Source organism: Hypanus sabinus, chromosome 12, assembly GCF_030144855.1.
Source record: "Hypanus sabinus isolate sHypSab1 chromosome 12, sHypSab1.hap1, whole genome shotgun sequence".
NCBI classification, from domain to species: domain Eukaryota; kingdom Metazoa; phylum Chordata; class Chondrichthyes; order Myliobatiformes; family Dasyatidae; genus Hypanus; species Hypanus sabinus.
Genome location: NC_082717.1, coordinates 100,831,263 through 100,847,960, shown reverse-complemented (window position 1 = coordinate 100,847,960; position 16,698 = coordinate 100,831,263). Strand labels below are relative to the sequence as shown.

Below are 16,698 nucleotides of genomic sequence, written 5' to 3'. Positions count from 1 at the left end.
CCTCCTGCCAGTCAGCCAATCTTCTATTCATGCTTGAGTCTTTCCTGAAATACCAATGGCTGTTATCTTGTAAAACAGTTTTAAGTGTGGGACTTCATCAAAGTCTTTCTGAAAATCCATGTAAACAACATTCACTGACTCTCCTTTGTCTACCCTACCTGTTACTTCCTCAAAGAATTCGAACCAATTTTGTCTAGTTTATCATGTGCCTCCAAGTACCCCAAAACTTCATCCTTAATGATGAACTCCAACATCTTCCTAACCACTGAAATCAGGCTGAGTGGCCTGTAATTTCCTTTCTTCTGCCTCGCTCCCTTCTTAAAGGGTGAACTAACTTTCGTAATTTTGAAAGCTACCTCTTTCAGAACCCAGGTCCAGATGACTTAGCTGCTTTTAGACCTTTCAGCTTCCCAAACACATTTCCTGTTGTAATAGAGACTACACTCACTTCTGTCCCCAACACTCGCTAATTTCTGGTGCCTTCCACAGGGAAGACTAACACAAAATACTTATTTAAGTTTGTCTGCCATTTTTTGTTCCCATTACTACCTCTCCAGTGTTGTTTTCTAGCAGTCCAATAACCAGTATCCTCTTTAATATTATTGGCTAGCTTACCTTCATATTTCATCTTTTCTCTCTTTATGGCTTTCTTAGTTGCCTTCTGTTGGTTTTTTAAAATCTTACCGGTCCTCTACTTCCCCACTACTTGCTATATGTCCTCTCATAGAAAATCTACAGCACATTACAGGCCTTCCGCCCACAATGTTATGCCAACCATGTAACCTACTCTTGAAGCTGCCTAGAATCTCCCTACCACATAGCCTCTATTATTCTAAGCTCTATGTACCTATCTCTTAAAGACTCTATTGTATCCGCCTCTACCACCTTCACTGGCAGTGAATTCCATGCACCTACCAGTCTGTGTGTAAAAAACTTACCCATGTACCTACTTCCAAGCACCTTAAAACTATGCCTCCTTGTGTTAGCCATTTCAGCCCTGGGAAAAAGCCTCTGACTATCCACATGATCAATACCTCTCATCATCTTATACATCTCTATCACTTCACATCTCATCTTCTGTCACTCCAAGGAGAAAAGGCCACATTCACTCAACCTATTTTCACAAGGCATGCTCTCCAAGCCAGACAACATCCTTGTAAATCTCCTCTACACTCTCTCTATAGCATCCACATCATTCCTGTAACGAAGTGGCCGGAACTGAACATAGTACTCCATGCAGAGTCCCCTCTTTTGCTTTTATGCTGTCCTTGACTTCCCTTGTCAGCCACAGTTGTCTCATTCTCCCTTTACTTCTTCATTTTTGGGATGTATCTATCCTGCACCTTCTGAATTGCTCCCGGAAACTCCAACCATTGCTTTTCTGCCATCATCCCTGCTAGTCCAATCAACTTTAGCCAGCTCCACTCTCATGCCTCTGTAACTCCACTATAATATTGATACACCTGATTTTAGCTTCTCCCTCTCAAACTGCAGGGTGAATTCTATCATATTATGATCACTGACTCAATAGGGCTCCTTTACCTTAAGTTCCCTCATCAAATCCAGTTCATTACAGAACACTCAAACCAAAAGTGCTTTTTCCCCTAGTAGAGGCTCAACCACAAGCTGCTCTAAAAGCTATCTTGTAGGCATTATGCAAATTCCTTCCCTTGGGATCCAACATCAACCTGATTTTCCCAATCTACCTGCATATTAAAATACACCATGACCAAGATAACATTACACTTTTTACATGCCTTTTTCTCTGCTCCTCTTGTAATTTATACCCCATATTATGGCTACTATTCAGAGGCTTATATTTAGCTCTAATCAAGATGTTTTATACGGTTGCATTTTCTTAACTCTTCCCACTAGGATTCTACATCTCTGATCCTACATAACCTTTTTCTAAATAATTAATTTCTTTTTTTAACCAACAGAGCCACCCCACCCCCTCTGCCTACCTACCTGTCCTTTCGATATATCTTGTATCTTTGACTGTTAAGTCAACAACTATGATCTTCTTTCAGCCACAACTCACTGATGCCCACAACTTCATACCTGTCAGTCTCTAACTGCACAACAAAATAATCTACCCCATTTTATATGCAGAGTGCATTCAAATATAACAGCTTTAGTCCTGAATTCATCACCCTTTCCAATATTCCCCCCATATTTACATTTCCATTCATCCCGACTGAAATTTTGTCCTATCATCTGGCTGTCCTTCCTCACAGTCTCACGGCACACTGCATCTACTTGTATACCAGCTGCCCCACCCTCAAACCGAATTCTTTGTTTACCATCTCCTCCCAAAGGTATATATCCTTCAAAATATTAACATGCTTTTGAATATCCCCATCATCCTGCACAAAAGTAATGCCTTTGACTATATCACCATAAGACACAGGAGCAGAATTAGGCCATCTGGCTGATTGAGTCTGCTCCACCATTCAATCATGGCTGATCTTTTTTTCCCTCCTCCTCAAGCCCAGTTCCCAGCCTTCTCCCCATACCCTTTGATGCCATGTCCAATCAAGACTGTGAACATGAGTGAGAAATACTCATTTAAGACCACACCTGTGTCCTTAGAGTGCCCTTTTGGTCCCTAATGGGCCCTGGTCTTTCCTGGTTACCCTCTCACCCTCAATATACATATAAATGCCTTGGGATTTACTTTAATATTGTTTGTCTGTGCTGTTTTGCAGCATTTCTTTGCCTTCTTAATTTATCTCTTTTTTAAGTACTCTCCCTATACATCCTACAGTCCTGGTAATGTTGGATGTATAGAGGAAGTACTTTAAAAACTTGATTGTTGTATTTTTTCTTTATCAATTCCTTGATATCAAGGATTCATCTCATTATGCTTCATCCTCAGTGGTTGAACAAATTTGCCTCCAAACTCAATATTACTTTTCCCACTTACTGAATTTAGATTTATCTGTAAGTAGTTACTCACAGTCTACATTGGTCAGGTACTATTCTGATTGTACTGAAAATGAACTTCTCCAAATTCAGAGTATCCTTTTCATGAAACTTAAGGAATATTGTCCCTGGGCCCAATGTGCTCATCCACTGGCAGTTCACCCACCAGCCCACTTCATTCCCAAAGATTAGTTCTAGCACTGTCCCATCCCTTGAACTATGCACAGGCAGCTTTCCTGGAGCTCTTTAAAAATAAAATTGCCTCATCTAATTCTTGCACACCAACTTGATCCCAGCTAATATAAGGGAATTTGAAATTCTCTAAGACTATAAACTTATTCCTCTTAGACTTCTGAGATTTGAGGTATCTGCCCCTCTAACACCTGCTGACTGCTGCTAGACCCATAGCAGAATCATAGCACAATTTCCTTTTTATTAAACTCCTCATTTGAAGAGGCTTCAGAGACATCCTCCATCATTACTGCAATGGTGTCCTTTGCCAACATTGCAATGCTCTCTGTTTTACTTCCTCCACTATCATATATTAAGCTTGTATACCCTGAATGTTAAGTTGTCAGTCCCGCCTTTCTTTCAGTGATTGCAACTACTTTATATTCCCATGTACTGATCAACATTCCAAGATCATCTGTTTTTATCTGAGACTTCTTGTATTAAGATAGATGTAATTCAACTTTCTACTTCTCAGTTGACCTTATGTCTGTGATGTTGATCAGGGCCAGAAGGTTATAAAGAATGTGCACAATTTACAAAGTGTAGGGCAGAACAGCTTGCTCTTTATTCAGGTATTCTTACCTGTACTTTGTTCAAACCGACATGTTAACCATAGCTCCTGGTTGTATGTGGATAACCCTGGTGTTCGCAGTTTCAGTGGGCTAGACTGGGCAGAGGGAATAAAAAGTTAAGTTTTAACCACTGAAGACAGGGATCAATAAAATCAATAAAATTTAGCTCACATATCTGAGAATCTGACATCAATAATTCAGGCTAATTTTGATTATGCATAACTGAATTGAATTCAGATTTTGAAGTTTTGTATCTGGAGCTGCTGTCTGCACTAGAAAAGTTAACAACTGAGGTCAAGCAAAACCAACATAAGAGAGAAAGGCGTAGGGCAGGGAAGGGGAAAGAGTATAGATAAATACTGGAAGAGCAACAACTCATACTCCTAAACACAAAATACTCTGCAGATGCTGGAGTCAAGGCAACGTGCACAACAAGCTGGAGGAACTCAGCAGGTCAGGCAGCATCTGTGGAAACAAACAGTCAATGCTTCGGGCCGCAATGTTCATTTCCAACTCATGCTCCTGTTTGGTAATCGCTAACCTGACAGCGCCAATATGGATTTTTCTAACTTCCGGTAACCTCCCCCCTCTGTTCCCACCCCTTTGCCTTTCCTTTTCCCTTTAGCCCCTTTACCTCTTCTCTTTCCCCTCCCCATTCTCATGATCTGCCTATCATCTACACCTTCATCCCTCTGGTTCCCTACCTCCTTCCCTTTATTCCCTGGACTACAATCCTCTTCTATCAGCTTACTCCTCCTTCAGCTGTTTACCTCCTCCTTTTATTACCTCCCTGCTTCTCACATCATCCCCTTTTCCCCTTTCCCCCATGTCTCACTAGGATTCAACCTTGTGCTCCTCCCCTCCACCCACTCTTTTATTCTGGTTTCTTCCCTCTTTCGTTCCAGTCCTGATGAAGGGACTCAGCCTGAAACATCAAATGTTCATTTGAGCACCCTACTCTGCGCTGTATCACTAATAAAGGCAAGATGTGGAGGGAGTTCTGCTCAGGCATTGGTCAGGGCAGCACAGTAGTGTAGTGGTTAGTACCAGGGACCCAGGTTCAATCAATGCTGCTGTCTGTGAGGGTATGCTGCTGTATGTTCACCCTGTGACCCTGTGGGCTTCTTTCAGTTTCCTTCTACCACCGCACTGAGACAGGTTAAATAGGACAAGTGGGGGCTGTGCTGGGTTTGGGTATTTGATCCTCCACAATATTCTGTATGGGAATTTAAACTGGAGGTGGCAATGTTTTTTTTTACGAGGTCGAGTTGCGAGCTCGACATCAACCCAGCACAGATGGTACGGGAGTCACTGGATCGACATCAACCCAGCACGGGAGCGGTCTGTCACTGGATGGAACTCGGGAACCCCGGCACTGATCTCACTGCGCCACCAGCTGACTGGAACGGCGGGGGGGGGGGGGGGGGGCTCTGGGTGAATCTTACTAAGAAAAGTGTAAGCCAAATACAAAGTTAAACACTCAACACAGTGTCAACGACAACGACTTAAAATGGTGGACAGCGTTCTCCTTCCTCAGTTCGTAAGTACAAGTTGTCTGTAAGTCGGACGTTCGTAACTCGGGGACTACCTGTATAACTTTAAGATTTCAACCAGAAATTTCACACACCTGAAATGTTAACTATATGCTCTGACTTGCTGAGTATTTCCAGAAAAAGCAGTTCACACTTAGTGTTATTCACTTACCAGATTACCTTTCTTTGTGGATGGAATTGGTGGTAATGCTGTGTGTGTAATAATTTCTGGACCTGTAATCAGACAAAATGTTTGTAAAAACAATTCACCGATATCTATAAGGTAAGGAAGAAAGGGAGGAGGAAAATCCATGTATTCCTTTCGCTCTGACTTTCTGTATAATGCACTGTCTCAACTTTGGGAGATACTACAGGAAGATTTGGAAAAAACTTCCATGTAGAAACAAAATGAGTTGGAACAATTGTTCTTCCATAAAAAGACTGCATAATGACAATCAAATAAAGAAATTCAAGCACAAAGCTGGAGGGGCTCTGCCTGCCTTCAGCAGTCATACCAGCAGCCTTCAAATTCAATGCATTGGTCTCAATAATTTAGAATGCCTTCAATCTAATGCTACCACTAGACATATCCAAAGTGACTATTTCATCTGCAATCACTCTTTTGTCTCCGTCAATCCCTATTTTTTTTCCTCACACCGCCTCGATAACCACGAGATGTAATCCTGCCCTTTTACCTCCTCTCTCCCCACCATCCAGAGACACAAACATCCCTCCTGGATGAACAGCTATTCACATGTACTTGCTCCGTTTTAGTCCTCTGCACTTGGTTCTCATGATCTGGTCTCCTCCACTCTGGCAAGAACAAAACGTGACCTTGAGCTTTCCATTGCTTGTCACTAATGCCCACTTCACTCCTACATGTTCAAATGAAGCCCAAGACACATCCCCTCAACGAACTCAACATATGAAGTAAACATGTGCTCTTGCCTTCTATCTCATTTTCACAATTTTATACTTCTCTGATCTTCAGGTTCACATTCCATTCATTACCCCTCCCCAGACACATGTACTTTGTTTTTCAGTAGCCCTTTTCACACAATTTAATGCCACCGTTTGTGTCTTTGCTTTACACTTGTTCACACAACTTCCTTTTGTTCTCTCACCAACTTCTCGCACTCAACTTAAAACTTGTTTCATTTCTAAATTTTCCCAGTTCTGACCAAAAGCCTTCACCCTGAAACAGCCTACTGGTATCTGCACAAATGATGCTTGTTGGATTCTGTTTTTTTAATCTAAGGTTCTTTCAGAAGTCAAGGAAGTGGCACAACACTTGCTGCTTCATGATCATTTTATAAAGCAGTACTAAAACAAAGAGAATCAAAAACGCAGTCACAAAAGTCTGGTGGCTAAGAGCAAAGACCAGAAAGACTAAAAAAATGGCAGGTCAACATGATGTACCCTTCTTATATCCCATGGATAAGAAGCATTCCATTCAAATATGTAGATAAGAGTCAACTAATCAGATAACCCCTATTCAAATAATGTGACACCAAAGAAGTTTCCAGAATCATACAAATGTAACCACTAGTGGACACACTGAACAACTGCATATATGTACTGTGACCACTATGAAACATACTGTATACAAGTAGTTATATGAAATACAAGTTAAGCTACAAAGAAAATAATAATCATACAGCCCAATCTAACTTGCCTGACCAATTTTTTCCAGTGCTTTCATTTTATTTCCAACCCCAGCAGTATTTTTGCTTTTGATTATAGCTGAGAAATGGGATTAGCCTCAAGAACTCTGTCACACAGAACAAATGAATAAATGTAAACACAAAGTACACTGCAGATGCTGTGGTCAAATCAACACGCACAACACGCTGGAGGAACTCAGCAGGTCGGGCAGCATCCATGGAAACCACCAGTCAAAGTTTTGGGATGAGACCCTTCATCAGGACTCACGAAGGGTCTCAGCCTGAAACATTGACTGCTCGTTTCCACGGATGCTGCCCGACCTGCTGAGTTCCTCCAGCATGTTGTACATGTTGAAATGAATAAATGTGATGCAAACTATCTCCTTGTTGTTACCCAGACGGAATATAAGGTGTTGTTAAACACCATCCTATCAGACGAAATATATAACACCTTATATTCCGTCTGGATAGCCTCCAACCTGATGGCATGAACAATGATTCCTCTAACTTCCGTTAATGCCCCTCCTCCCCTTCTTATCCCATCCCTTGTTTATTTATTTTTTTATTCTCCCCCCCTTTTTTTTCTCTCTCTGCCCCTCTCGCAATCACTCTTTGCCTGTTCTCCATCTCCCTCTGGGGCTCCCCTCCCCCTTTCTTTCTCCCTAGGCCTCCCATCCCATGAGCCTCTCCCTTCTCCAGCTCTGTATCCCTTTTGTCAATCAACTTTCCAGCTTCCCCTCAGGTCTTCTCCTATCACCTTGAATTTCCCCCTCCCCCTCCCACTTTCAAATCTCTTACTATCTTTTCTTTCAGTTAGACCTGACGAAGGGTCTCGGCCTGAAACATCGACAGTGCTTCTCCCTATAGATGCTGCCTGGCCTGCTGCATTCCACCAGCATTTTGTGTGTGTTGCTTAGACATTAACTTAACAGGAGAAGCCAGAGACTGGTAGGAGATGGTTCACTCTCTGACTGGAGGGCTGTGACTAGTGGACTGCCACAGGAATCTGTGCTGGATCTGTTGTTGTTTGTCATCTATACTAATGCTTTAAATGATAATGTGATAAACTTGAACAGCAAATTTATGGAAGACACCAAGGTGGTGGTGGGGAGGGGAGGGGTGTAGTGGATAGAGAGGAAAGCTAGGAAAGCCTGCAGCAGGCTGTGGACCAGCTGAAAAAATGGGCTGAAAAATAGCAGATGGAATTTAATGCTGACAACTGTGAGGCCTTGCACTTTGAGAGGACAAACCAGGGTAGGAACCATACAGTGAATGGTAGGATAGTACGGAATGCGGTAGAACAGAGGGATCTGGAAATATAGATCCATAATCCCTTGAAATTGACATCACAGGTAGACAGGGTCATAAAGGAGCTTTTGGCACTTCAGCCTTCACAAATCAGAGCAAACACTGCAGGAGTTTGAAGGCTATGTTGAAGTTTGATAAGACATTGGTGAGGACTAATTTGGAGTACTGTGTACAGTCTTAGTCATCTACTCACAGGAAAGATATCAATAAGATTGAAAGAATACAGAGGATATTTACACGGATGTTACTGGGACTTGAGGACCTGAGCTCTAGGGAAAGGTTGAGTTAGTTTTGGACTTTATTCCATGGGGCGTAGGAGAATGAGGAGAGATTTGACAGAAGTATACAAAATTATGAGGGGTAAAGATAGGAAATTGCAAGCAGGCTTTTTCCACTGAGGTTGGGTGAGACCAGAACTAGAGGCCGTGGGTTAAGGGTGAAAGGTGAAATATTTAAGGGAACATGAGCAGTAACTATGGTAACATAGTGATCAGCACAATGCTATTACAGATCGGGGTGTTAGAATTCAGAGCTGAATTTCAGGGCAGAGTGAATGTCCTCCCCATGAATGTGTGGCTCTCTTCCCACAGTCCAAAGACATACCGGTTTGTAGGTTAATTGGTCATTGTAAATTGTCCTTTGACTAGACGTGGGCCAGAAGGGCATGTTCCACATTGTATCCCTAAATAAATAAATAAACTTCTTCACTCAGAGGGTGGTGAGAGTGTGGAAGTGGGTTCAATTTCAACATTTCAGAGAAATTTGGGTAAGCACATGCATGGAAGAGGTATGGAGGGCTATGATCCATGTGTTGGTCAATGGGACTATGTAGAATAATAGTTTGGCATGAATAGGTAGGTAAAAGGGCCTAATTCCATGCTGCAGTGCTCTATGACTCTATAAGAAGCACAGTTTTCAGTCTTTAATCTTATTCAGTCTTATTCACTTAATGTATAATTAACTGTTTATATTTTCAGTTAACTAATTTTTTGACCTGGTCAACCACTGTCCCATATACAAGATCACTTCTTTTGCTCAGAAGTTCCATGTTTAAACTTGAAAGGAAGTCTGTAAGTAGTCTATTACTAAGATTACTTCTAGTGCCAGAGATATACAGCATAGAAACAGGCCCTTTAACCCGACTGGTCCACACTGACCAAGATTCACATCTATCACGTTTGGCCCATATCCCTGTAACCCAGGGGTTTCCCATCTTTTTTTATGCCATGGACCCCTACCATTAACCAAGTTCCGTGGATCCCAGGTTGGGAACTCTCTGATCTAAATCTTTCCTGTCCAAGTACCTTTTAAATGTTGGATCAATCACTACCCTGGCAGCTCATTCCATATACTGAACACTCTCTAGCTGAAAATGTTGCCACTCGGGTTTCTATTAAATATCTTCCCTCTCACCTTAAACCTATCCCCTCTGGTTCTTGATTTCCCAACCCTGGGAAAAAAGATTGTGCATTTACCCTGACTATGTCCCTCAGTTGTATACTGCTCTATAAGGTCACCCCTTATCACCCTACATTCCACTGAATAAAGTCACAACTTCTCTCTCTAATACCGCCCTTGGAGTTCCAGCAACATCCTTGTTAATGTCCTCTGCACTCTTTCCAACTTAATGGCTTCTTTTCTCTTACAAGTTGACCAAACTGAACACAATATTCCAAACACTGTCTCACTCTTTCTGAATTCCAACAAAAAATACACACACTACATGTGAACTTCATTGTGGATGATAAATTAATCTGGTAATTCATGGCTTGGCACCAAAGCAAAACATGGAAGCTGCTAGAATGTTGTAAAAATCTAATGACTCACTGATACTCCCCAGAGAGAGGAGGAGCTGCCAGCATACCGTGCAATGTAATTAAGACTATTCACTCTGGTCAGTTGAGGATTGATGTTTGACTATGCAGCACCTATGTCTCCCACTTCCTAAACATATTTTAGAAGGCAAACTGGCAATAAGTGTAAAATCTTTCTACCTGGTTATACATTTGTTTTTTTAATTAAACTTACAATAAATAATACCAATTATCAAGCTCCATCATTTTGTACTCACCAGCTATTCCAATAAAAACTATTAGTCCAAAACATATGAAGAAGGCCATGAACACCAGGACAAAGTGTCTCTTGGAGAGAGTATATAATCTCATTGGTGCTATTCTACAAAGATAAGAATAAAATTATCAATGAAATGAGAAGCCTGAAAGACTTCATCTCAAAATTAGCACAAACTTGTCCAAACATATTTTTTATTGCATTGGTGCAGCCATATCATTAGATACTACAAACATGGAAAACATATTAAAGGGATTGCATCTCTGTTCAAGAAAGAAAGAGTATAATTATAAGCTTGTAAATTCAACAATTCCCTTGAACTTTAAGAATGCATAATTCAAGATAAAATTTGTTGCAACTAGAAATATTGCTTTCATCCCTATCAATAAACATTTCTCTTTTTTGAATCCAAACTATTGCGATTCAGCTCATCTTTAATTCTTGCTTCTTCCACATCCCTAAATGCACCATGCTTACGAGGTCCAGCATAAACATCAGTCAGCTGAGGTGCTGGAACCTACTTTATTTCAGAGTTCAATTAAAAATCCATTCTCTGTAAGTTCACTGTATTCTTTAAACTTTCCAACAAATAAATGAACAGGACCCAGTGAAAGTAAGAATAGGGCTTGCAGCACTTTTTTTATTGATCTCTCATTTACTGAGGCTAAGGTCAGTAATGCCAGACAGAGATAAATTGCAATAGTAAAGCTATCATAACAATGTTATGAGGATTTAAGTTGTAAAATATCCTGACCTGTAAATAGGTACGGTTACCGATGGCCACCATTAAGTTACATGAACCGAAGGCCACCTTAGGGCCAAATATGACAAGGCTGAAAGTTCGGTAGTGTATGATGAGCCTTGTGATTCCCAGCCACAGTAAGTACTTGGGAATCATAATGGGGTTGGGCAGACAGTGGGGCGAAGGGTAGGTTCAGGTGGATGGATGGTCTCCACTGTCTTCTATGGTGGAGAATTCCAAAAGTTCATCTCCCTCTCGCTGAAGAAACTTAGGATATCCACACGAACTGACAAACCCCATGTCTTGTGACTGATTGCTTGTCCTAGATTCTCCAGTCAATGGGAATATGTGCATTTTGTGTCTTTCAATTCCTGTTAGGATTTCATGAGTTCCTGATTCCTCTAAACTCTGAAGGTGGGGAAAGAGGCCCAGCCGCACATACACAGGCACAACACCCAAGGCCCTTCACCACTGAGAACCGAAAATACAAGTGAACATCTCAACAGCAAAGAGGCAGTCGGTCCCTGCTGACAAAAACACTTTAACAATCACCTCAACCGTGACCCTGTCCTTGACATGAGTGTCATTGACTATCCACAGCCAGCAATACAGTTCAGCTTTGCCACTGACATCATCATCATTGTAGCCATGTATTTGATGATCATGAGTTAGTGGCCGTGATTGTTTTTGGCAAACTTTTCTACATAAGTAGTTTTTTGCCTTCACCTGGGCAGTGTCTTTATAAGGCAGGTGACCCCAGCCATTATCAATACTTTTTAAAGACTGTCTGCCTGGCGCATAACCAGGATTTGTAACATCTCTAACAACCATCCAACACCTGCTTCAAAGGCTTCACGTGACTCTGATCGGGGGGGCTGAGCAAGGGTGTCCTGCAGGCCAGTGGAGGGAAGGAAGGAGCACCTTACACCTCCTTTGGTAGAAATGTATCCCCATCCCACCACCCATCCACTTTGCTACCTCCCTGGCCAAAAAATCACCATGAGCACCAAAGAGTGAAGATCTAGACTGAAATTTAACAACCTTAGAAACAAATTTCTCCAATCACAAACAAGAGAAAGTCTGCAGATGCTGGAAATCCAAGCAACACACACAAAATGCTGGAGGAACTCAGCAGGCCAGGCAGCATCTATGAAAATGTTTTTGGACCGAGGTCCCTCAGCAGAACTGAAGAAAAAAGATGAGTAGTCAGAGAAGGTGAATAATAAACTCAAGGTGATCAGTGAAACTGGGGTGGGGGGGAAGTAAAGAGCTGGAAAGTCGATTGTTGAGAGAGATACGGAGCTGGAGAAAGGGGATAATAAGAGAGGACAGAAGGCCATTGGACAAAGAAAAAGGGAAGGAGCACCAGAGGGAGGCAGTGGGCAGGCAAGGAGATGAGGTGAGAGAGGGAAAAGGGGATAGGGAATAAAGAAGAGGGGCTAATACTGGAAGTCTGAGAAATCAATGTTATTCCCATAAGGCAACACCTTATATTCCTTCTGGATTGCCTCCAAACTGTTGGCATGAACATTGATTTCTCAAACTTCCAGTAATGCTCCCTCCCACCTTCTCTAATCTCCATCCCCTTTCCCTTCTCACCTTGCCTGCTTGTCTGCCCTTCGCCTCCCTCTGGTGCTCCTCCCCCTTTTTTCTTTCTCCAGTGGCCTTCTGTCCTCTCCTGTTAGATTCCCCTTTATCCAGCTCTGTATCTCTTTCACCAATCATATTCCCAGCTCTTTACTTCACCCCTCCCTCCTCCCAGTTTCACCTTGTGCTTCTTCCTCCCCTCCCCCACCTTCTAACGCTGAATCCTCACTTTATTTTCCCCAGTCCTGCTGAAGGGTCTCGGCCCGAAACATCGACTGTACTCTTTTCCATAGATCAGGGGTCGGCAACGTTTACCACTGAAAGAGCCAATATGGACCCATTTCCCACAGAAAAGAAAACACTGGGAGCCACAAGACCCGTTTGACATTTAAAATGAAATAACACTGCATACAACGGTTTTTTTTTGCCTTTATGCTATGTATAAACAAACTATAATGTGTTGCATTTATGAAATTGATGAACTCCTGCAGAGAAAACGAAATTACATTTCTGCATACAACAAAAACATTTTGAACTCCGAAAAAAAGACGTTGGGTTGAAGGTTACTCCATAGGTAGCCTACCTTGGATCGAAGAATTAAAAGAAAGCGCACACTGGTGGGTGTCAGGCATTGGCAGTGGTGATGTATATTAATAGCGATAAAAAACACGTTGTAGCGGTGTAGCGCTACACGCAGCGCTAAAATAAAGACACTGCAGTCAAAGGTAACTTTATTCGAACTAAACTGCCTTGATTTAAAGCCTCCCTCAACCCGTCCCCAAGGGCACGGATGCTCCAAAAGACACGTACTCACAAACCCCCGTAGGCTATCTCCCTTAGCTGGAACAGTGGCTAACTGTGAGCCGGTTCGGATGTGCCAGGAAATGGGGTCTCCACAACGTTTTTAGATTGTACAAGATCACCATAATCTTCAAATTTCGAATTACACTTCAAAAACTAACAAACCACGGGGAGCCGCAGTACAGAGATCAAAGAGTCGCATGCGGCTCCGGAGCCGCTTGTTGCCGACCCTTGACATAGATGCTGCCTGACCTGCTGAGTTCCTCCAGCATTGTGTGTGTGTAAAAAAATTCTCCAACCATTCCCAAGAGAATTTTGTCACCCATTACAAACAGGACAAACCAGTGGGTAAGAAAACAGTGTAGAATTAGGTTTAGAAAGGGATCATACACATATGTCTGCCTTTCCCAGAAACACTGGTTACCTTAATTTGATTGTAGATACTCATTCCACAAGTTACCTATTCTACAAGGTAAAATTCCTACCTTGTATGAATGCTTTCAACCACTCAGAATGTCACACTGATTTGGTTAAAATGGCTTGCAGGTGATTTGAAAGGCACTGTTTAGCTAAGAATAATGTATGATTTCTTCTTTATACAACATGAAATTGTTCACTGTGATGTGTTCAGCAAAGGGTCACACCCATTATGATTCATGGAATTGTTATGAATATCTGACGTGGCTAATGCATAGGTTTACATTAAAATGCTCAGTAGCATTCAAATCAAATATTTAATTTCAAGCAGAGGGACCAAGCGTAGAGTTTCACAGTGCAGGAAGCAGACCTTTTAGCCCATCATGTGCATGCTGATTTTCAAGTAACCACTTCCACTAACATGAGAAAGTCTGCAGATGCTGGAAATCCAGAGCAACACACACAAAATGATGGAGGAACTCAGCAGGTCAGGCAGCATCTATGGAAAAGAATAAACAGTCAACCTTTCAGGGCAAGGCCTTCTCCATACTGGAAAGGACGAGAAGAGGGAAAGCTAGAAGGTGATAGGTGAAACCAGGTGAGCGGGAAAGATAAAGGGCTGGAGAGGAATGGATCGGATAAGAAAGAAGAATGTATCATAGGATAAAGGGGAGAGGACTCAAGGGGAGGTAATAGGCAAAATGGGGAATAGAAGAGGGGGGGAATTTTTTTTAACCAGGAGAAATCGACATTCATGCCATCAGGTTGGGGTGTTCCTCCACCCAGAGGATTACCTCATCTTGGCATAAGAGGCAGCCATGGACCAACATGTCGGAATGGGAATGGGAATTGGAATCAAAATGTTTGGAAACCTGGAAATCCTACTTTAGGCAGATGAATTGGAGGTGACTGACAAAGCAGTCCCACTAATCTCATTTTATTCTCCCCACATTCCCTTCAATTGCCCCAAATTTTACCACTCATTTTATAACAGCCAATTAACCTACATCATTTGGGATGTACTAGTAAACCAGAGCATCAGAAAGAGACCCAGTGAAATCAGGGAGAATGAGCATTTAAAGCATCTATCATCATCATCAAGAGCAGAATCCATCACTGTGCACATCCCCTATTCTGGTTTGAATTCCCCAAAAGACAACACCTTGCCCTTATCTGGAATAAATGACACTTGCCAATCCTCAGTCCACTTAGCTAACAGCCCAAGATCCTAAGGTAATTTTTGATAACTTTTTCATCATCTATACCACTTCTCATTCACAAACTTACTAACCATGCCATGCACACTCTCATTCAAATAGTTTATATAAATAAAGAACAACAAAGGTCCTAGTTCCAACCCCTGCGGCACGTCACTAGTTTTGGAACTCCAGTCTGAAAAACACACTTCCACCTTCGGCCTGTACGTCCTACCATTGAGCCAACTGCACAGCCAGTTAGCTAGCTGTCCAGATAGCCCATGTGATCTCCCCTTCCAGACCAGCCTACCATGTGGGACATTGTGAAAGGCTTTTCCAACTACCAAGGAGATAAAACCAACTCCATACCCTCATCTATCCTCTTAGTTACTTCTTTGAAAACGAACAAATTGTCAGACTTTATTTCCCAAGCACAACACCATGCAAATTATCCCCAATTAGCCCATGTTTATCCAAATGCTAGAAGATCCTGTTCTTCACAATCCCCTCCCAATAACTTCCCCATCAGAATCGGAAAAGAATATCCTGTTTTAAACTGCATTTATTTCAATATATGCGGTTTAATTGGTAAGGCAGACGAAATGAAAGTTCAAAGTAAATTTATTATCAAAATGCATTATGTTACCAGACACTACCCTGAAATTCATTGTCTTACAGACATTTAGAGAAAAAAATACAATAGAATTTACCAGAAAAAACTATAAATTGACAAAGACTAACAAACAACCAATGTGCAAGTAAAAATACTAAGAACATGGATTGTACAGACTTTGAACTGATCTGAAGGTTGTAGATTCAGTTCAGAGTTGAAGTGAATGGAGTTATCCATGCTGTTTCCTAGCCTGATGGCTGTAGGGTAATAACTGTTCTTGAACCCAGCAGTATGGGACCCAAGGCTCCTGTAACTCCTGCCCAATGTTAGTATTGAGAAGAGGGAATGGCTTGGATGGTAGGGGGTTTTGACGATGGATGTGGCTTTCTCACAGCAGCACTCCATGTAAATGCACTCAATGGTGTTAAGTGGACTGGGCTGTATCCACCACTTTCTGTAGACTTTCCTATCCCTCAGCATTGGTGTTTCCATAGCAGGTCATGATGTAACCAGTTAGGTTAGTCTCCACCACGCATCTATAGAAGTTTGGCAAAGTTTTAGGTGACATGCCGAATCTACAGAAACTACAAAGAAAGTAGAGGTGCCAACTTGCCTTCTTTGTGATGGTATTTACATGCTGGTCCCAGGAAAAATCCTCTGCTAGGCTTACCCCAAGGAATTTAAAACTACTGACCTTCACCACCTCAGTTCCCTTCATGAGGACTGGCTCAAGGACCTCTGGCTTCTTCCTCCTGTAGCTGATATTCAGCTTTTATTTTTGCTGATACTGAGTGAGAGGTTGTTTTTGTGGCACCACTCAACCAGATTTTCAAACTCCCTCCTATACACCAATTCAGCACCACCTTTGATTCCACAAACAACAGTGGTGCCACCAGCAAACTTAAATATGGCACTGGAGCTGTACTTAACCACATAATCATAGGTGTAACGTGAGTAGGGCAGGGGTCTGAATGTGAAGGAGATGTTGTTGCCAATTCATACTGACAGGGGTCTGCAAGTGAGGAAACTGAGAATCCAGT

The 16,698-nt window shown here is 42.0% G+C and overlaps 1 protein-coding gene across 3 annotated transcripts in view; it reads right to left on the bottom strand.

Annotated features, from left to right (window-relative positions):
• Positions 1–16,698, bottom strand: part of tmem181 (transmembrane protein 181) — a 112,294-nt gene that overhangs the window by 83,331 nt on the left and 12,265 nt on the right. For 2 of the 3 annotated variants that reach the window (XM_059986551.1, XM_059986552.1), the window contains exons 2-4: positions 10,304–10,407; positions 5,433–5,494; positions 3,739–3,823 (exon numbers count right to left, since the gene is read on the bottom strand). In XM_059986551.1, coding sequence (XP_059842534.1) covers positions 3,739–3,823; positions 5,433–5,494; positions 10,304–10,407 — 251 coding nt within the window. Of the gene's footprint in view, positions 1–3,738; positions 3,824–5,432; positions 5,495–10,303; positions 10,408–14,219; positions 14,349–16,698 lie in introns of all 3 variants that reach the window. The other variant, XM_059986553.1, reaches the window with a different exon arrangement.